The sequence below is a fragment of the Echinops telfairi genome, unplaced genomic scaffold (assembly GCF_000313985.2).
Source record: "Echinops telfairi isolate 266 unplaced genomic scaffold, ASM31398v2 ScPeMD7_7475;HRSCAF=8513, whole genome shotgun sequence".
In the NCBI taxonomy this organism is placed as follows: domain Eukaryota; kingdom Metazoa; phylum Chordata; class Mammalia; order Afrosoricida; family Tenrecidae; genus Echinops; species Echinops telfairi.
In genome coordinates this window covers 8,349,732-8,371,131 of record NW_022111379.1, presented here as the reverse complement: position 1 = coordinate 8,371,131, position 21,400 = coordinate 8,349,732, and the positions used below count along the sequence as shown (strand labels likewise).

At 43.8% G+C, this 21,400-nt stretch overlaps 1 protein-coding gene across 1 annotated transcript in view; it reads right to left on the bottom strand.

The window, feature by feature from the left end:
• NEO1 (neogenin 1) overlaps positions 1–21,400 on the bottom strand; it is a 208,351-nt gene that overhangs the window by 40,064 nt on the left and 146,887 nt on the right. Inside the window, exons 9-13 of the mRNA XM_045285664.1 lie at positions 18,655–18,874; positions 12,059–12,213; positions 4,252–4,400; positions 3,532–3,670; positions 641–690 (exon numbers count right to left, since the gene is read on the bottom strand). Coding sequence (XP_045141599.1) covers positions 641–690; positions 3,532–3,670; positions 4,252–4,400; positions 12,059–12,213; positions 18,655–18,874 — 713 coding nt within the window. The remainder of the gene's footprint in view (positions 1–640; positions 691–3,531; positions 3,671–4,251; positions 4,401–12,058; positions 12,214–18,654; positions 18,875–21,400) is intronic.

Genomic DNA, 21,400 nt, shown 5'->3' with positions numbered 1-21,400 from the left:
GGTGGCAAGGTTCCTTCCCATGGCCATCATGCAGCAGCTGAAATCAAACGATTTCTACCTAAAGCTTTTTCAAAAGGCAGGTGGGGACCTTTAGCGAATGCGGGCTGTCTTTCCAAGAGAAAAGGAGTCCTGGAGCACTCTTGCTGAGTTGGCGGTTGAGAGGCACACGGGGTCCTGAGTACACAGTGGGAGAGAACCTGACTGGGAGGGGGAACGCGTGTCACCAAGGGGGCGGATGCCTGCTTTGGGAGCACGATGCCTCGTCTCATAGCTGAAGACACTGCATCATCACAAACTGCTTATTTCTTTCCACTCATTCACCAAGGTCTGGACCAAACAGCGCCAGAGTGGCATGGTCTACAGGGCAGTGTACTTGAAGAACAGTGCAGGGGGTGGGGGACTACGCCGGCAATGTCGTCTAAGCCCAACTTCTCTGCCAAGAGTTCACCCCTACGTGTTTCTCAGCTCCATTAGGATGGCTTTCAGCGGGTAATTTAGTATTTTGCAGAGTGACTCATAACAGCACTGGCCTTCCTTCAATTGTGTTGATTGCCTCCCACAGAATCTTCTTTTCTGTTAAGCCCTTCCAAGGTTCCCTAGGAGACCCGTAAAAATGAGCAGCAGCAATGTGGAGTTTTACCTTTGAATTTCTCACTTCCAAGGACAGGTTCTGAGGAACAGCACTGGGAACTAGACAGGCAAAAACAAACAAACAAACAAACGTTTTTGGTTTTTTTTTTAAAAAGGTGTTTTACATACAACTTCCCTCTAGTTCCTAAATGCTTCGATCCCCCCCACCCCCCACCACTATCATGATCCCAATTCTACCTTACAAATCTGGCTAGACCAGAGGATGTACACTGGTACAGATAGGAACTGGAAACACAGGGAATCCAGGGCGGATGATCCCCTTCAGGACCAGTGGTAAGAGTGGCGATACCGGGAGGGTGCTACACTGTTGGGGAGTTAGATATTTCTAGAATGTGCTTTTAAACCTTTCCAGATGCCTACTTCCAGGCATATTCTGAGCCTTTTGAATATTCTTAGTGTTAGCCTATCTTTGTCTTGGGGAAGAGTCAAAAGTTTTCTGGAACCAAGTCGCACGACTACGATGAGCATCTGAACTGGGTTACATTTTATGGGTCCCGAATGAGATGCACATAAATCATCAGCTTGGCTTTCTTGCGGGGTTCCTAAAGTGGCTTTGAAGGCAGCGCTCAAGTAGAGCAGAGCGAGAATGAAACCACGACTGCTTCAGGAGAGCAAGCCAGCTGGTTTCTCTAGTCTACTGCACAGCAGGGAACATTCATTTAGATGTGAAAAGTGCGGGACCATTGTGAAACAGCTGCAGACATAACTTCAGAACAGAAGGCAGGGGTGTCTCAAAGTTGATAATCTTCATTCCTGGTGACCTTAGCAAGTAAGGAAAACTTAAGGAGAGCTGGTTGGTTTCCTCTCGGCTCATAAAATGCTAAGTCAAGCCTTTTTCGCCTAATCTACCCATGAGAAATCGATCTCTAATAACTGGTGATCAGGTATATAAGTGTCAACTATGCTGTAGGCGTCTGGGGGCTAGAGACCACATCTTGTTTACTTTTGCACATTGGGTCAATGCACCTAGGCTATGACTTAGGCACTGGTATCTTGAGAACAAAAGAGGAGGGGAATTCTGCATGGTTCCAGTCACGTACATCCCTGTTAAAGACCCTGTGACTTCATTCTGTGCTGGCCCAGCAGCAGCAGCAAAAACTGGCTGATGGTTCACTCCATGGGAGGTACTGCTAAGAGTTCTACATTTGTTTCACACTTAATCCTCCACGCCACCTCACAAAGAAGTTTCTATCTTATTTCCATTTGATAGATGAATGACCTATAGATGAGGTTCAGAGAATGACGTTTCTTGCCCAAACGAATTCTCTTGGCTGGCACAGGAACCAAGGATTTTCTTACTAGGATGTACTGCCTGTAACCACCAGGATCAAACTCAGTCAGTTCCTGTGATGGGTACTACAGTTAACAGGCCATCTGACTTAGTCTAGTTAACGTTTGCCTAACTGGTCAACACATGTCTAACTTCCCCAAATTAGTCATTGAAAACTCGATGGAGTAGTTCTACTCTGACCCACATGGGGTCACTGGGGGTCAGAGTTGATCCAACAGTACATGCTTTTTAAAATAGATTTTAAAATCTACATTATCGCAATGATCGACACATAACCATACACCCCTCTACAGGGGGAAGAACAACAGTAAGCATGGGGAAAGGGAGACAGCAGTTGGTGTGAGAGATGAAAATAATAATAATGTACAATCTATCAGGGGGTTGTAAGGGTGGAGGGTGGGAGGGGGAAAAAAAGAGCTGATACCAAGGGCTCAATAGAAAGTAAGTGTCTAGAAGAGAATGAGGGCAACACATGTACAAACATGCCTGATTCAACTGATGTATGGATTGTGATAAGAGTTGTATGAGCCCCCCATAAAATGATTTAAAAAAATCCCTTCAACTTTTCTCAAAAGTCTTGGGCCAGTGGCTTACGTTTTTAGTTACTTTCCTCAACATTTACCTTGAAAAATGTCAAGCCCTTAGAAAAGTGACAAAAATAGCACAATGGACACTAAAACTTATTTCCTTAGATTCACAGTTAGGGTTCTATGGTATCTGCGTAGTTTCTCTTCCGTGTACACACACGCACACACACCGACACACACACTCTTAACTATGTATCATCTCTGAATCATCTAGGAGAGTTGCAGTCATCATAATACTTTACTCTTAAATTCTTTAGCTGTGTTCTAATACTACCTATTAGAACAGGATTATTGCTCAATATAGCTGCAATAACGTGGCCACATTCAGAACTTTTAATAATAATACAAACTGTTACACCTGATAGCATACCTCATATTTATCATTCCTAACACTGTAAGTAATAATCAAACTAATTGTGACGCACTTACACTTTGTAATGTCAGCAGTTCGAAACCACTACGCAGCTCCAACGGAGCAAAATGAGGCTTCCTGCTCCCATAAAGACTGCCTGACTCAGAGACACCTGTTCTGAGGAGGCAACTGGTGGCAGAGAGGGTTTGGTTTGTGTACTGATAGGATCCTTTACCGCTGTTTGTCTTCCCAGATAGCCCAATCAAGCTTCGTCCTTCTCTCAGAGTGGCTGGTGGGTTCGAACTGCTGACCTTGCACGTAACAGCGATGCCTTAACCCATGATGCCTCTAGGGCTCCTTACTTTAAACAAAGCTCCCACTGAGACTGGAAACACCGAAGGCCTGTCGGTACCAGGAAGGCTCACCAACACTCTGCTCTCTCGGTGCCTCCGTCCAGCAGCCCTGTGAAGTTGGCACTGTCTATACTGACATCCATCAAAGGAAAGAGGCTCAGAGATGTTCAGTACCTGGACCAAACTCCCTTCCAAAATGTGGTTGAACTGAGGTGTGAACTGAATTTTGATGACCAGGAACATGGACCCTGGTAGTTTCTTTCGAAGGCAGACAGATAGACACACAGACAGACTTACCATCTGACAATGTTCGAACAGCAACATCCTGCGTGGAGACTCCAGGACCATGTTTGTTATAGGCCACCACCCGGAAACTGTATTCTGTGTATTTTTTCAGCCCGTAGATGGTGTAGGAGTGACTTGCAACGTCAACATCCTTGAGTAAAATAAAACAACTTATACATATATATATTCAGGAGAAATGAGTCAAAATGAAGAAATTACTTTATGAATTATATACCTTATATCAGTGTTTCCCAAAGTGGAGACACCATCCCTTGGGAGGGTGCTAGAAAGATGGGGGGTCGGGGGGCTACAGAGGCAGATACCTACACTGTATCTTGGATTATGGGCTACAGTACAAGAGTTTTTAATAACCAGGGGGGTGTCGAGTCTTTTTTATTATTTTTTTCTGAAAAGAGAATGGTAGGCTAAATAAATTTGGGACCCAAATTTGGGACAGATGCTACCCCCCACCCCCACCTTTTATACGTTGTTCCTAAACAGTCAAAGCAGGTGATTCATAAACACTGGCAATTTACTTTGAAAATACTGCTTGTTGTTTAGTGACCTCTGCTGGTAAAACTGACTGGGTACAAAGAAATTGAAATGTGCCAGCTGATAATGTCATGATCTTCCCCGACTCCTCAGATTCTAGTCAAGCAATGCTGAGTTTCAGAATATTTTTTCAACTCTACTTGTTCCATCAGTGGATTGAAAAGAGGCTTCACTGTATACCTGTTCTTTGTCAATCCCTCTCTCCATGTAGTACAACTTGTAATTCTGAATTTCCCCATTGCCAGATAACGGTGTTTCCCATGTGACGGTGACTGAAGTCGGTGAACTGGCGTACGCTCGGATGTTAGGTGCTGGTCCAGGGAGCTGAACTATAAGGCAAATTTCAAGAAAGCAAGCTTTAAATGAGATCCAGTGCATTCCTCAACGGCCATTCTCAGCAATGTCGACAAAGTGGGCACATTTAAAGGACAATAACAACTAATAAGTGTTTTTAATTGAAGTGGCTTCAGGATCATATATAATTAAATGCATATTCCTTTTCATGACTTAAAAGCACCAACGATGTGTGAAGCACCTGGTTAACATTAGGAAACAAAAATTGGCAGAACTCTTGTGATTTGTAAAGTCCTGGTTTTGCAGTGGCACTGTGAATCACATAAAAGCAGCCACCACAAAGAAAGTCTTCTTTTGCCAGGCACCATGGTAGGGCCAGGAGCCCTGGTGGTGTAGTGGTTATGCCTAGGGCTGGAAGCTGCATGGTCGGCAGTTTGAAACCACCAGCAGCTCTGAGGGAGAAAGACTGGGCTTTCTACTCCTGCAAACAGTGGGCTCAGAAACCCACAGGGGTCACTATGGGTCAGAATTGACTTGATGGCAGTGAGCTGAGAGAGTTTACAGTAGGTCTTGGGACTACAGTGATAAAGTCCTGTCCACAAGGAATTCACATGCTAATGAGGGTAGGCAGACATGTAATGTCATGCCCATTCTGTATGGATTGGATGGCAAACCCTCTTCCCCTCTAAATATGCATTGTAAACGTTAACTCCTACTCTATGGAACTAAATCCTGGGGAATGGGTTTTCTTGGTTATTTTAATGAGACAGTATTCATGTTGGGCAATGGCTTTTGAGATTAAAAATAGATCAGTTAAACAAGGAAGGGTGGTTGGGGACAAACCAAATGCCAAACCACATGGAGATGGATCTCCACAGAATCAAGAAACAGGAGCAGAAGATACAAGGGGAATTTCAGAGCTGTCAGAGAGAAAGCCTTCCCCTGGATCAATTTGTTGCAGCCCCCCCACTTGTGGGGTCTCGATGACAGCAGCACAAGAGAGAGAGGAGAGGATTCCAGTCTGTCCTGGAAGGGAATCGACAGGAAAGGGGAGGACTGATCTAGACTTGTTGGAATCAAGAATGCAGAAGGTTTTGCTCATATACCAAGAGGAAAATGATTCCATTCAATGGGTCCATGGGAGGCGTTACAAGGCTTTTCTAGGTATAGAAAAGACAAAGAGTCGTGTGGTTCAGATGAGGTGGATCACAGGATGGATACGGAAGAGAGAATGTGGAAAAGGATGACGACAGGAATCAAAAGAACGAAACGCCTTGGCGACACCCAGGTGGCGCTGTTGGGTAGCGGTGGATTGACTGCTCACCGCAGATTCAAGCCCACCAGCCCAGGAGCTGCTTCTGTGGGAAGAAGATGAGGCTGTTTGCTCCTGTAAAGATTGACAGCTGTGGAACTGACTCAAAAGTAGGGTATCTTGGGTTGAGTTAATAGGTTTGGACTTTCTTGGTAAATGTTAAGTACTTATTAAAAAGTTATGAGCAGGAGGCATGGCATGGTGAGATCTGTGTTTAGAAAGGACATCTGAACCCAAGCATGATGTAGCACAGTAAGAACGCAGGACTAGATAAAGGATTACTAATAATGCCTTTTGGGAGGGAGGGGGAAAATGAGGAGCTGCTGCCAGGGGCTTACGTGGAGAGCAAATGTTTTGAGAATGATGAGGGCAATGAATGTACAAATGTGCTTTACACAATTGATGTATGTATGGATTGTGATAAGAGTTGTATGACCCCCAATAAAATGATTAAAAAAAATAATGCCTTTAAAAAAAAGGTCTGTTTATTGGATGCTTACAATCAAGCATTTGGGCTTCATATAGGTTTTCTTCCTTTTTTTTTCTTGCACCAATTTTCCCTTTATTTTTATTTTAAATCATTTTATTGGGGGCTCTTAAAGCTCTTATCACAATCCATACATACGTCCATTGTGTCAAGCACACTTTACATACGCTGCCATCATCATTTTCAAAACATTTTGTTTCTACTTGAGCTCTTGGTATCAGCTCATTCCCCACTCCCCCTCACTCATGAACCCTTGATAATTTATAAAATTTTTTTCCTATGTCTCACTTACACTGAACGATGTCTCCCTTCCCCCACTTTTCTGTTATCTGTCCCTCTGGGAGGGGGTTATATGTAGATCCTTGTGATTGGTTTCCCCCCACCTTCCCCTTCCCCTCCTGGTATCGCCACTCTCATTATTGGTCCTGAGGGTTTTATCTGTCCTGGATTCCCTGTTTCCAGCTCTTATCTGTACTCGTGCACATGCTCTGGTCTAACTGAATTTGTAAGGTAGAACTGAGGTCATGATAGTGGGGGGTGGGGTGGGGGGGCCGGGGCAGAGAAGCAGCATGAAAGAACTAGAGGAAAGTTATATGTCATCGATGGTACACTGCACCCTGTCTGGCTCGTCTCTTCCTTGTGACCCTTCCGTAAGAGGATGTCCAATTGTCTACAGATGGGGTTTGGGTCTCTACTCCACACTCCCGCTCATTCACACTGATGTGATTTTTTTTGTTCTGGGTCTTTGATGCCTGATAACTGATCCCCTCGACACATGATCACACAGGCTGGTGTGCTTCTTTCATATGGGCTGGGTTGCTTCTCAGCTAGATGGCCCCTTGTTTATCTTCAAGCCCTTAAGACCCCAGACTATAACTTTTGAGAGCCGGCCACCATCAGCTTTCTTCACATTTGCTAATGCACCCATTTTGTCTTCAGTGATCATGTTGGGAAGGTGAGCATCACTGAATGCTGGGTTATTAGAACAAAGTGTTCTTGCATTGAGGGAGTACTTGAGTTGACGCCCAATGTCCATCTGCTACCTTAATATTTAACATATAAATATATGTACATACAATATGAATATATCTAGATCTATTTCCCTATTGTTATACATATATTTACATATGTACATGCCTATATTAAGACCTCTAGGTTTTTATTTAATCTTTGTGATAACCCAAATGAGGTACATACTATGATCATTCCCATTTACAGATGAGGAAACGGAGGCTGAAACATTAAGAACTTTTCCCCAAGTGATGGTAAAGTTAGGGAGTGATGGAGCCAGGGACTTAGTGCATTCTAAGTCTTGGGCTTAAGGAGACCAATAGAAAGAGTATCATCATACACTCAGTAACATATTGGATGAATGGATGTCTAATTCACTTATGAAACGCCAGTCTATCTGGTTCTAGTGTGCACCATGGCTCATATACCTCTCTAACCCTATCCTTCTTTCTGACTAGTAGGCTCCAGTACCAACACACAAGGGAGTACATCCCCCCCAAAAATTCATAGGACGCATTTTTCCCACGAGGCGAGCATCAACATTTGCTTTGAGTTAGTGCACAAGTGGTGTCACATGGAAAGGTCCTCTCTGGTCACAGTGAAATTCTTCGTAAAAGCAGTTTCGCTAGTTTTGCTCATGTTTTTGGATGGCCAAATTAAGAGAACAGTGTGTAGCTGTGAAATTTTGTTTCCTGCTCGGAAAAAATGTCACAGAAACTATTGTGATGTTGAACACAGTTTACAAGAAAAGCACTATAAGAAAAACTCAAGTGTACAAATGTTTTTCTCGTTTCAAAAAAGGTCAAATGTCGATTGACAACAAACCTCGTTTTGGACATTTATCAACTTCCTGAACAGATGACCATGTTGATAAAACTTGTGCACTTGTGCTGGAAGACTGGGGATGGATCATTGAAGAGATGACGAAGTTATCGGGGCTATTTTGGAGCTTGGTTCCGGAATTTTAATAGAAGATTTGGGAAAGTGAGGGGATGAATTTTGCCTTGGGTTCTGACTGACCAGGAAAAAGAGCATCAACTGGAAGCATGCTGTACTTTGAAAAAAACAGCTCGGAAGTGATCTAGACTTTTTCTCCCAAGGCCATTACTGGTGAAGAGACATGGTGCTATTCTTATGACCCCGCGAGGAAACATCAATCAAGCCAGTGGAAGACACCATCATCACCTTGCCCCCCAAAAGCTTTTCAAGTGAAATCAAAAGATCAAGACGATGCTCATTGGTTTTTTGATGTGAGGCGGATAGCGCACTTGGAGTTTGGTCTACCAGGTCAGACAGTTAATCAGGTTTTCTACTTAGAGTATCTGAAAAGATAGCGTCAGTGTGTGACAAAAAAAGCCTGATTTGTGGCAGGCGGGGGACTGGCTTTGCCACCACAGCAATGCACCTCCTCACGTAGCCATCTCAGTTTACCAGTTGTTGGCCCCAAACAGTATGCCTCTCTTGCCCCACTCACCTTACTCACCTGACCTTGCTCCGCATGACTACTTTTAGTTTCCAAGAATGAAGAGGGAAATGAAAGGGCAGCGATTTGATGACTTAGATGAGTGAAGAAAAACAAGGGAGGTGCTGTCAGCTATCCAAACAGATGAGTTTGAAAAATGTTTCCAAGAATAGAACTGCAGATTTGACAAAAGTATTAAGTACAATGGAGAGTACTTTGAAGGTGATAAGGTTGTTTTATAAAAAAATTTAAAAACACAGCTTGGGGGGATTCCAGGGTTTTTTTGGGGTACCCCCTCATATACATAAATCCTGGGTCGCTGCCTATGTCTACACTTTGGTAGACATTCCATATTTGAAAACAATTTCTCTGGCACTGGTATCTCTGTAATAGACATCCATTAGATTTAAGAGCTGGGAAGAGGGGAAGGCGGAAACGACTAACAAAATGCAAACCACGCTGGCTTTCTTGAAAACCTACCACCATAGCTTAAGATGAATTTTGCTACCAGAGTAGAGAAACCTGAATACGGTTATGCTAACAGTTGTTTGCTATATTTAGTCATGAATCATGCTATTCATTTAATGTCAAGACCATATTTTGTGCAGCCTGACAGGTGGGATTTGTCACACTTTTGCTGCTATGGGAAACTTTCTTCTAACTTATTAAAGCAAGCAAGCAAAACAGTTCCTGAATTCCCTTGAAATCACTTCCAATATATTCACTGGCTAAGGGTAGACAAATATGATCCTACAAAAGGCGCTAATGAATTCCTTCATTTCAGTCGAGCAGTGGCATAATAATAAAGAAGGGTGAGGTGGGGGGTGGGGGTGGTTTAAGTTGGTTTGTGGAGCTAAATATGTAAAATATTGTCGAGAGCGGATTCCAACACTTATACCTCCCCCACACAAGCTGAATACCTCCAGATGAAATGCTAATCTTTCCCCACTAGCTCCTTCTTGTGTGCCAAAACATGTTACATTCTCTCTCTGTCCCTAAAAATACCTTCACTAGAGCCTGTTGCCCTTTCCCATCAACAGTCTTATTGAACTTTCTTTTCGCCAAACTTCTGCAACAAATTCCTTCTTCTCTTGTGAGGGCAACACTTTGCATGCAATTCAGAGGCATCTCTACTCAAGTCTCTGGACCCAGACTGTGCTCCTGGTGGACAGGAGTCAAGTCACTTTTGTACATTCACTGCCTACCATAGTGGCAGTCACTCATTCAAAGAACTCACTCTGAATTTACAGTTTTTCTTCCATCTCTAAATTTGGCAGTGACGTTCTGAGTCCCAGGGTTCTCCACAGTTCGACTCTCAAGCCCTGAGAAGGCCACAAGAGCTACTTGCTCTTTCCCCAAAACAATGTGAAGGTGCACAGGCGTACACACATGCATCCTGATGAATTTCCAGAAGGTTCGCGGGCTCCAGTTCAGAATCCTGGCACTCGGTTAAATGCAGTAGCCTTTTCTTCCATTTTGATTCTATTTTGGAGACTTAGGTCAGGCAGCTTCCTTCCTCCCAAATGTTCTATGTCAAATACTTCCAGACCAACCTTAGTCTTACATCTTTTCCTAGCACATGCCTTAACTTACCCATCTTCTTTAGTCATTTTTCCTTATTCTGCCTTTCCATAGCTCTCGTGGATATGGCCTGTATAGGGACACTTAATGGAGGTAACTGAGTTTGAACTTGATAGGCATGTTCCTACTCATGTCTGAACATGTGTAACTCTGATGTTTAACATCCTTTCCTGTAACAAGAACATATTTTTTCTTTAGGCCAATCCCTGGATTCTCTGGGAGTCCCCCTTCTCTTGCCTAGGCCTTCTCTTGCCTAGGTTTGATCCCTGACCTTCAGTCTCTGTCCCTGAAATAATCTGTTCCTTCTTAATTTGGCTGCTCATTATGTAAAGGGAAAATTCCTATCTTGTTCCTTTCTATTTTCCTAGTACCCTGTGTAGCAGCTGCTTTTAGCAGCACTGAGTTAGTCCTGGGCTCATGACAACCCATGAACAATGGGATCGAACCATTGTGATCCATACGGTTTTCTCTGCATGATTCTTCTTTTTTGTTTGTTTGTTTTTCAGAAGTAGATCACCAGGCCTCTCGTGCCTGGCATAGCCACTGTCAACCAGTTGATTCCAAATTATAGCAACCCAAAGGAGGTACTTAATAAATCTCGACAAGTGAATGATTCGCCACAGAATCAGAAAGCAAAGCTCCCTAGCCTCTGACTTCCTTTATTCTACCCTGTAGGTACAGGCCTAGGATTACTCCCATAATTTCCCTGCTAAATTCATTTACTACGTCTAGTCCTTTGGTCAGCAGCTTTTACACATGTATGACACATGCCTCCTACCAGTTGTACAATCTTTATTATTGTAGGTTGTGTGTTTTCTCTTTCTCTCTCTCTCTCTCTCTCTCTCACACACACACACACACACACACACACACACACACACACACAGCAAACAAGTGCAGGTAACACACACACACACACAGCAAACAAGTGCAGGTAACAACAAAAGAAGCCCGGAGACTGCTCTGAGGAATGATGGTGGCTTGTAGTCAAAGAAGGCGGATGTTTAGGGAAAAAGGCACAACTGGCAAAGCATCAATCCCAACCTGATTGCATCTTGCAATTTCAGGTTTGTTGTTTTCAACCAAGACTTCAGCCATACAAACAAGCAAACTCATCTCACTGCCACTGCGGGCTCCCGAGACTGTAACTCTTCACAGGAGTGGAAAGCCTGGCCTTTCTCCTGTGGAGCTGGTGGTTTGACTTTGCAGTTAGCAGCCCAATGCATAACCACTAACTCACCAGGGCTCCTTTAAGACAAGAAGATACATATAAAATTAGCCAACGTGATGTCCACCTTAATTAAAGAAAATTTTAAGGCATGTAATTGGAAGCAACATTATTTAGGTTAAAAAAAAGTGCTTCATACATATAAAGATGAGGCAATCCCATTGACAACAGTTATCAAATTATCTTCTTCATGTGGAAGACAGTCCAGTAGATAGGGTGAGAAATGTACAAGTGGAAAAGACAAAGTCTTCATCATAAGACAAGTGAAATATCAATCAAATATAATAAAAAATAATCGAAATTCAAAGAGAAAAGTGAGCATGTATCTTGGGAATTAAAGGGATACACTATAACTAGCGTCCGAGAAAAGGCTCTGGGAGGAATCTGAGAGGGGTCTTAAAGGACCAGTAAAGTCTGAATGTGCAAAGAAGTCTTAGATGTATACTGGCTGTCACTTGGGATTGCTTGAAGTGAACTGATCTTCTTTCCCAAATGCAAGAGCTCCTTGAATTGTTATCCTCCATCTCTCTATGGCGTGCAAGGGAAAACACCGTGTGGCCCTTCACACAGTCAGACCTGCAGGTGAGGCTGGTGGAAGGGTGGAAGACTTACCCTCAGGCTGTGTTTCTACCCGTAGAGGAGCTGAACTCTCGCCAGAGCCGTGCTTATTTTGAGCCATAACTCTAAAGACATACACAGTTGCTGGCATCAGGTTTTGGATCGTTACTTGCATTTCTCCTGGGCGACTAGTATTCTCAACACGTTCTCTGTGGACAAAGAAGGGTTTACAAAGAAGAGGCATCAGGTCAGGCGTCTTTCTAGAATGCACCATTTCATTTTCATTGCAATGCCTTATTGACACCTCTCTATATCAAAGTCTTAACAATTTTAGGTCAAATTAAGTCTTAATTCTCAAACAGTGAGACTTGGGAGGTGTGGGTGAGTGTATTATAGAGCACATGACTGTGGCCCCAGCTAGGCTATGTGTGCCTATAAACCTGCTGGTGCTCTGGTTCAAACTCTGCTAGTGCTGATCATAATCCCAACTTCCTTTCAGAGAGAGCAGCTCATTATCACCTTCATTGGCGTCATGAGGCTGAGTTTTAGTGAGTGATTCTCAGGGAGGTAAACAGAAGGTGGTTGGCTATATATGTGTGACCCAATTGCTAAAGAAATTGTCAAGGGATGCTGTGTGTGTGTGTGTGTGTGTGTGTGTGTGTGTGTTGCATAGTAGGCTCTCGGTTGTTTTTTTAAAAAAGCTGGATATTATCATCTTTAAAATTGGGAAGAAAACCATTACAAATTTAAATGAATTCCCCATGTAACCCAATCTTTAAAATAGATGAAGACATTGAATTTTAGAATTTATTTCTTCAAACCAGTACTCCATTAGAATGATTACGAATTGACTGACGATTTGGAACTGTCTGACAAATCTTTCACACAGTACAAATTAACCAAATGGTCCTGTGTTATGAAGAGATGCGAAGCAAAAGGTCAGTTATCTAGGTTCTTCAATAAAAAGGTAGCTTCCAAGCTATATATTGGGAGTTATGTTCAGTCCACTGTACTTCCTATGCCAAAAAGCATGACACTAAAAACCAAAGCTGAACTCACTGCCTTCAAGCTGATGCTGACTCACAGCAACTCTATAAGACAGGGAAGAAGTGCCCCTTGAGTTTCTGAGACTATACCTCTTCACAGGGAGTAGAAAGCCCCATCTTTTTCCCATGGAGTGACGGGTGGTTTCAAACTGCTGGCCTTGGGGTTGGCATCCCAATATGTAACCACTATACCACAAGTGCTCCCTACTCATCTTAGACAACTGGCCTTTATGAGTTATAAGCACAGGAGGAAAGACCTGTGTCTACTTTGTGAAAGTGATAGAAGAGCCAAAACTACTCTGTGGGAGAAACCACTTTTAAGTGTCAAATCTGTTGAATTAAATTCATACTTAAAAGCATTGGTAATGTGTCCTGCAGTTAGTAACTACAGTTTGTTAAGATCTACAGGATCATGTCAATTTGTCTGAATGAATAGGGACTTGTGCATTTGAGGGAGGTGTTTTTCAACAGTTTTCTATAGTTCTTTAATTTACTTTAATTAAACAATAAAAACTCAACATGCCCCTACATCACTCTGTAAGAGATTGTTTATCTATAATCAGCTGAGCTCACTGGAGCGGAGTGCTGTGGTTAATAAAATAAAAAATAAAAAAAAGACTGCTAGGAGACCCTTGAAGCATCTATGACGTGAAACTTCTAAGTCACAGAGCCCCAGCAAGAAGCCATAAACTCCTTTCTTAAACTCTGAGGTTTCTGACATTTGCAGAAGTGCTGTCCACAAACGATTCCTGTCTAAAAGAAAATACTTTACACCTCATTAAACTGAAAGCTCCACTCGAGAGACTAGTCTGATTTGCTCAGCCCGCACAGAACCTACACAAGACAATGGGAGGAGGGTCTATTTCCATTTAAACTGAAGTTGTGTGATCCAGTTCTCCTGGCAATGCTACTAGTGAGCTGTGGGTCCATGGGCAGTCATTGGCCTTTGAGGACTTAAGTTCTTCCCTTAGGTATTCCAAGAGAGGAGCAGACGTACAGTGGGCAAACTCCCTCTGAAAGGGCCTGATGGTCCATACAGTTAAACCTGTGGAAGCCGGAACCTGTGCAAAACGAAAGCCTGTCAGAGGAGGGAAACTCAGGCATTTTCCACCCAAAGAAGTGACAGGATAGTGGTAAGACTGCACCCTGCCAAAGGTGGAACACTTGTGAGATCAGTAAAAAGTAAAGGGGCCTCATCTAGTTTCCAGCTCTCCCAAGTGCCACTGTAGCGCAGGCCAAGAGCAAAATGGAGGCTGCTGTTTAGTCTGATTTGTCCACGGGTTGTCAACCTCTGGACCCGATTTAACAGATCGCAAAGCCATCACCCTAAGCCCTAAAAAGCCAACAACCTCTGGAATCACGTATTTGTTATGCTCCCTCTAGTAGTTAGCATCAGATAAGCACAGCTATTACAACGAAAGGCCCATGTGCCGCAGTTGAAAGGGCAGAGGCTGGAACCCTTTGGAACAGGGGTCCTCAAACTTTTTAAACAGGGGGCCAGTTCACTGTCCCTCAGACCCGTTGGAGGGCGGAACTATAATAATAAAAAAAAAAACTATGAACAAATTCCTATGCACACTACACATATCTTCTTTTGAAGTGAAACAACAAACGGGGCAAAAACACCCCGGAGGACTGGATAAATGTCCTCCGTGTAGTTTGAGGACCCCTGCTTTGGAATGTGGGGCAACTCAGGTACCTGGGGCGCCTAGTGCCACCTGGTGGTAGATGGTCCAATTGCAGGAAGTGGGACCAGCACACCTCCTGCCGCACACACACGTTGACGCAGACCCCGATCTTCACAGTTAATTCTTATTGGAAGTGTTCAGGAGTACATTTATTACCCTCATTTTTCATACGAGAAAAATGTGCTTAGAGAGGTTAAGTTTATGAAACAGGAAGCTAAGACAGTCAACCCTTGGACTTCAGCCTTCTCTGCGCTGCACTCCTCCATGCCTCCTCATTAGTCAACAACTTAAAGGAATCCAGTGACAAAAGAGAACAGTTTCAAAGAATCTTCCTTTGAAATATTTCCCAGACGTACCCTATCCATCCCGTGTCACTGCCTGGTGTGTATCCCGGGAACAGAAACCTAATCTGCCTCCCTGCTAATCTTGCTTAATGTCCCCAAAGCACCGCCGTGGAAAAGAAATCGCAGCGGACCCTTGCTCAGCAATCTGTAACAGCCCCACCGCACCAACCCCTCGTCCAAATTCTTCCTGGCATGTGAACATCTGGCTCCAAACAAGGACTTTACTCAAATCCTGCCCCAAAGGCCAGGCCAGTTAGCAGAGTAGCTAGTGTTCTTGCCATAGTAAAAGTCACAACTCCCTGGAAGCAGAGTCAACAGAAACCCTGCCTTGTGTCCTCCTCTCCTTTATACAAAGTTGGCTCTGGCCTCCAACCGTGTAACGCTTACATTTTTTCTCCCATTCTAACTCCATTTATTAATCACTCTGCTTATAATAATTAGCCATTAATGATAATTTTAAGAGGAATGTATTCCCTTGCAAGACACTGTAACACAAAAGTCTATGTAGTAAAGAAAGAAACAGAGCCCTCATCCTTCTGTCACATCCTGGGCCGGTTCTGTCCACCCTAAGGTGTCAGGGTTTGGGGCTGGACAGTCCTCTGTATTATGTTTAGTGCCATCCCTGGCTTCTACCCACTAGACACCAGTAGCAGCCCATTCCATCCCTCTAGCCTAGTAGTAAAAACAAAAAGTTTTGCTACATGTCCCCTGGGGGAGAAATTGCTTCCATTTGAGAATTGCCGGTCTGTATATTTACATGTATCATCAAAACATGCAGCTCTAAGTCATTTTCTAAGAACTGCTACACTATACTCCATATGGATATACAAATACTATTTGTACATTCCTCTATCGATGAACATTTAAATTGTGCGTGTGCTGGTTTTGTCCTTACAAACGATGCTACAATAGACACTTTTATATACGCTCCCTATGCTTACTATCTGTGTGCATTTAAGACAGACAGGTAAAAGTGTAATTAGATTGAAGGAAATTCACATGAAAAGATTTGAAAATACTGCCAAATCACCACCCCCCAAAGGCCACTTGAGTTTATACTGTCTCCCTGGTGGCGAAGTGGTTACGAGTTGGGCTGCGATCCCCGAGGTTAACAATTAAGAACCACCAGCAGCTCTGAGGGAGAGAGATAGAGAGATGGGGCTTTCTACCCCCATGAAGAGTTATAGTCTCGGAAACCCACAGGGGCAGTTCTACCCTGTCCCATTACTATATGCCAGCCTCCATTTCAGGTCGCGGTGATCTTCAATTGAACAAGACACACACAATAAATAATGGATTAAAAGAGAAAAATTCCGAAAGTGGTAAATACTCTTCCAAAAAAACCCCCCAAACTATATACATCAAAAAAGGTGGTGTGATTGGCAGTGGTGCTTTGCTAAGCGTTAACAACGGGCTCTGGGGTGTAGTATTTATTGATGTGAAAACTTCCAACCGTGGCCAATTTCAAGCTACAATCAGGTTTTCATAACTTCCTGGAAATGGAACTCAGGAACATGCTGGCTCCAGCACACACTAGGTGGGAGGGACTGAAGAGGCGTCCTGGAAGGCCTGAGCAGATGCCATCAGAGGACGGGCAAGGAGGAGGCACAGGAACAGGGGAGGGAAAAGCATTGCTGAGCTCCCTCAGTCTCTCTCTCTCTCACACACTCAGGTGGAAAGTTAAGTGTCATTTCCTGTCTCAGGACCCTCACTACAGCAGGCTGCAGCTTTCTTAATATGATGTGAAGAGTGAGCACACATTGAAGGGATCTATTTCTCCCTGACCCTCCACATCCCAGCAGCAGCGTCAAGGGCACACAGCACATGACTTGGCTCTTCCCAAAGAGAAGCTAACACAAGTACACCTGAAGTAACTGAAGAGGAACAAATGGGCGGTAATGTATTGTGTGCGCCACAAACGAGGGCTACTATTATTGGTGCAAATAAGTATAATTATAAAATGCCGTGCCAAAAAAATAGTTTAAGGAGCTTAACTCTGGACCTATAAGGACTGATGGAATATATACATATACACACATTTTTTATACAACTATATGTACATCTATACACACATATACTTTTATACAACTATATGTACACCTATACACAAAAAAGTATTGCTACAAAACTGTAGAAACTGCCATTCTGTTTCTTGCCGTATCCTGTATCTAGGGCTATACACTTCTGAAGGCAATGTTTCCGTCTCTCCAGCCTTTCTCTGAAGAATTCCGCTCTCTTCAATGCAGACGGCATCAAAACAGCAGCTCTGGCACTCCCGAGGGCCGCCCCTTTAAGTGCTCTTTGTGGACTGGGAATAAAAATCAGTCTAAGGGCTGTATGTACGGTGGATGGGAGAAGCAAGGGACAGCCCTTGCTACTCTCAAACACTGAGCAGGTGCACTGTTGTGTTGGTGGTGCCAGTGGTGGGGAAATCCCTCTTTACACCTTTCCTGCTCTTTTTCTTGCTAATGCACGTTTTTCTTTTCTTAAGATTTCCAAATAAATCCCCCTGTGGTTGTCCTTCAAGAAAATCTATCAAGGTTAGCCCTTTGGCATTCCCCCCAAAACAGTCGCCACAACTTTCTGAACTACCTCAAATTTAACTAGCCCAGCAGATAACCCTGCACGCCACTGTTTTGAGTGGGCCTTTTTGTTGAAAGTACCCCAAGACAAAAACAAGAGTATTAACAAGAGAACTAGTCTGCAGCCACCTACTGGTCAGAAAGATGTTTAGATGTTTTATTTGAAATCAACTCATGAACTAGAACCCCAGCAGCAATACTTTCTGACTTGCCCTCATCTATATAAAGAGATGTGTACTTTAGCTGGCCAGGGAGAGAAGAGGTGTCTGAAGACAGCAGCATGTGGGGAGAAGTCACAGTGCTAAGAATTAGACTGGTTTCATTAGAAACTGAGATCAAGCTGGGAGAGATGGGAAAATCAGGTTGGCTCGACCAAGTCAGACACGGAAGCTCCCCAGAGATTCTGGGCTTCTTCCTTTAAGCAACGGAAAAGCAGCCTGAGTTCCCGAGAGGGTTGAGGATAGAGAGGGGTTTAATGAAAGTGCTGCTTCCGGCAGATTGCTACTGCTGTAAGGTATGGTCCAGTGGCTTCGGACTCACAGCGACCCCATGTGGTCACTAACTTCTCTTGCAGACTCTGGAGCTCTGCAGTCCACACCGACACAAGGGCGCAGGCAAATATTCATTTAAGTCTTTGTTCATATAAAGTGGCCTAACTTGATCTCTACACCTGCCAGTTCTTGTACACTGAGCTGGAAAAAAGGGCGGCCCTCTACATGTTAAAACTTTCACCCAAATAGCTCCTATAGTTTTGCTTCTCGGCCCTCGCACCCACAAACTCCTCAAGTCGTCTCAGAAACTGGACAGAATACCAGGAGAGTCTCAGCCTGGCTTGGAGTATTTTAATGAATGCACCTCGGTGAGCGACCATATTTTCTGGACTGAACATTAGCAATACCCCTCACAACCAAGAGCCCGGGGATGGAGGGGCAGGCACGACCAGGCTGAGGTCAGATGCAGCCAACTGGCTCCAGACACACCAGCACTTACCTAGCAACCCCTTCCTTGGTGTAGAAGACAGAGTAGGTGAGGTTGTCTCCAGGAGGATCTGATGCAGGTGTCCGCCACGTCAGTTTGATGAAGCGGGTAGAGACCAGGGAGGCCACGACGTCCCGGGGAGCCGAAGGCAGTGGTCCCGCGGTGGCTGGCGCTAGATGGTCAGTAGTGGCACTGGTCAGTGAAGTGGGAGGCAATGTTGGGATGGCAACATCTTGTCATGTGCAAACATTGGGGAATATGAAGGGAAACCACGACGGTTTTTAAAAAGAGAACAGAAAAACAAAAAGCAAAAAAAGAAATAAACAAAACCACGATGGGAAATAAAATAAAATGAATGAACATAAAAGAGGCCATTAAACTGAAGGCTACCATGCAGGCTAAGGGTAACTAACCACAAACTAATGGTCACTATTCAAGACACATCACTGTACAGCAAGCAGACTCTCTTATCACTGTAATGGTCGTGGGCAAGGGACGGGAGCGGGGTGTGATGGCTGAGAATAAAACATCTCGCAGAACCACAGCAGTGCCCAAGGAACCTTCAAAATCCACACAGGAGCATGCACGTCTGCGCAACTGCACATTTGTCTTCTACCTGATAAGGCCTCACTCTATCCCTTCTACTTTGTCAAAGTATGAAATCGTGTGCACAGGACAGGTCCCAAACGGTGGGGACCTCTCTGTAGAGCCGTGTGTAGCTTCAACTCTGCAGGGAGGCTAAGACAAATAGTCTTCAAGAGCCACACTGACAATTTTACTCCAATACTAAGCTTTGTTATTTTTCTTTTTTTCCCATTTTCTAATATTAAGAGATTTACCAACCTATCTCATTTCTTTTAGTTATCCTTAACTTGCTACCTTATTAATTCATTTCACTATGACAGTATAAAATCTTTCATCTAAAATACACAGGTTGCTTACCTGTTTGTGATCCTTACTACAGTGTATATTAAAATGCCTTGCAGGCCTCGGGGACTATACCAGGTAGATGGAGCAGGGCAGGGGTGAGTAAAGAATCTTAACTGGTTGAAAGTTCTTTTTATACACCTATCATCACGAGTAACTATTACTGCCAAGACAGACCTTTTTTCTATGACTGTAGTAAACATAAGAGACTATAGGTCTACCAGGAGCCCTGGGTTACACAAGGGTTGCGGTTCTAAACCACCAGCTGCTCCTCAGGGGAAAGATGAGGCTTTCTACTCCTGTGGAGACTTGCAATCTTGGAAACCCACCAGGGCAGTTCTATCCTGTGCTAGAGGGTTGCCCTGAGTTAGAATGGACTCAATGACAGCCAGCTCGGCTTTGCAAGGCAGTCCTAGTGGCTCACTGAGTTATGCGCTGGACAAAGTCAGCAGTTCCAACCTACCATTGCCCCATGGGAGAAAGATGAGGCTTTCGGATCCTGTAAAGATTGACAGTTTTGGAAACTCACAGGGGGCAATTCTAGTTTGTCCTATAGGGTTGCTATGCATTAGAATTAACCTGACGGCAATTAAGTTTGGTCTTTTGGGAAGGCAGTTCAATCTACTGTTGTACAATTCCAATTTTTAAATGTATTCCTAATATCAAAACTAGAGTCTCCTTTATTCTGGACCACCTGTACACATTTAATCTCATATTTTTTAATGTAAGGCATTCATCAGATTGCCGTATCAAAACCTTCATGGGAAAATTATTAGAAAAGTGGCCGAGAAGAAAACGTGAACATTCCAGGCCTAATGCTAGCCAGTCAGTGGTGCGACTGTGGCCATGAAGTGGTTTTTGCCTTGGGACCTTGAACTTGTTGAACTCATTAGCTGTAGTGTCGCTGCTGTTGTTTTGGTGGACTCCTGAGGGTTTCCAGATCCAAGTTAAAGAGCATGCTCCTAAAGGTGACCAAGTCTCAGGCTGCAGAAACCAGCTGTAATCCTAAGGGGTTCCCATGACACTCTCCCTTCTGACCTTTTTCAATATTCTGTTGGGTTCAATAATTCCCAAAGGACAAGGCCTAGGAGGTCCTAATGCGGTGAGTTTCTATGTCCTCAGAAATGACCCAACCCCGTGTTTTTTACCACCCGCAACGCTAATGGAGATCCCATGTCCAAACGCACAGTCCTAATGCAGGCATGGTAAAGTCAACCATTGTCCATGTGGTTGAATCCAGCCCCAAGCTCCCTCTGCTGAAGGGAGGCTGGACTTAAGGTCTTTCTGGCCTGTCCAGTCCCTGCCCAAGAGTCACCGCAGTAGCGTTACTTGTCACACAGCTAAGGTGTGGAGTCCCTCTATGAATAAGAAAGGTTCCAATCAACGGAGAAAGTCTAAGGGTTTGAAGGTTACCTCTCAGAACCATGAACAAAAACCAGTTCTTTAAATTAATGATCAATTTCATAACAAACTCCTGTCATCTCTAAGTATAATTTAACCGGCAGTTGTTGTTTTTTAAGTAGCACATAAACTTAGTACAAAGAAAAAACATCCAAACCCCCTGCCCTCAAGTCAGTTCTGACTCAGTGACCCTACACAGGGTTTCCAAAGCTGTAAATCTTTTTTTTTTTAAATCATTTTATTGGGGGCTCGTACAACTCTTATCACAATCCATACATCTATCCATTGTGTCAAACATATTTGTACATTTGTTGCCATCCTTATTGTCAAAACATATTCTTTCTACTTGACCCCTTGGTATCAGTTCCTCATTTATTTCACCTCCTTCCCTCCCTCTCCCTCCATCCCAAACCCTTGATACTTTATAAAA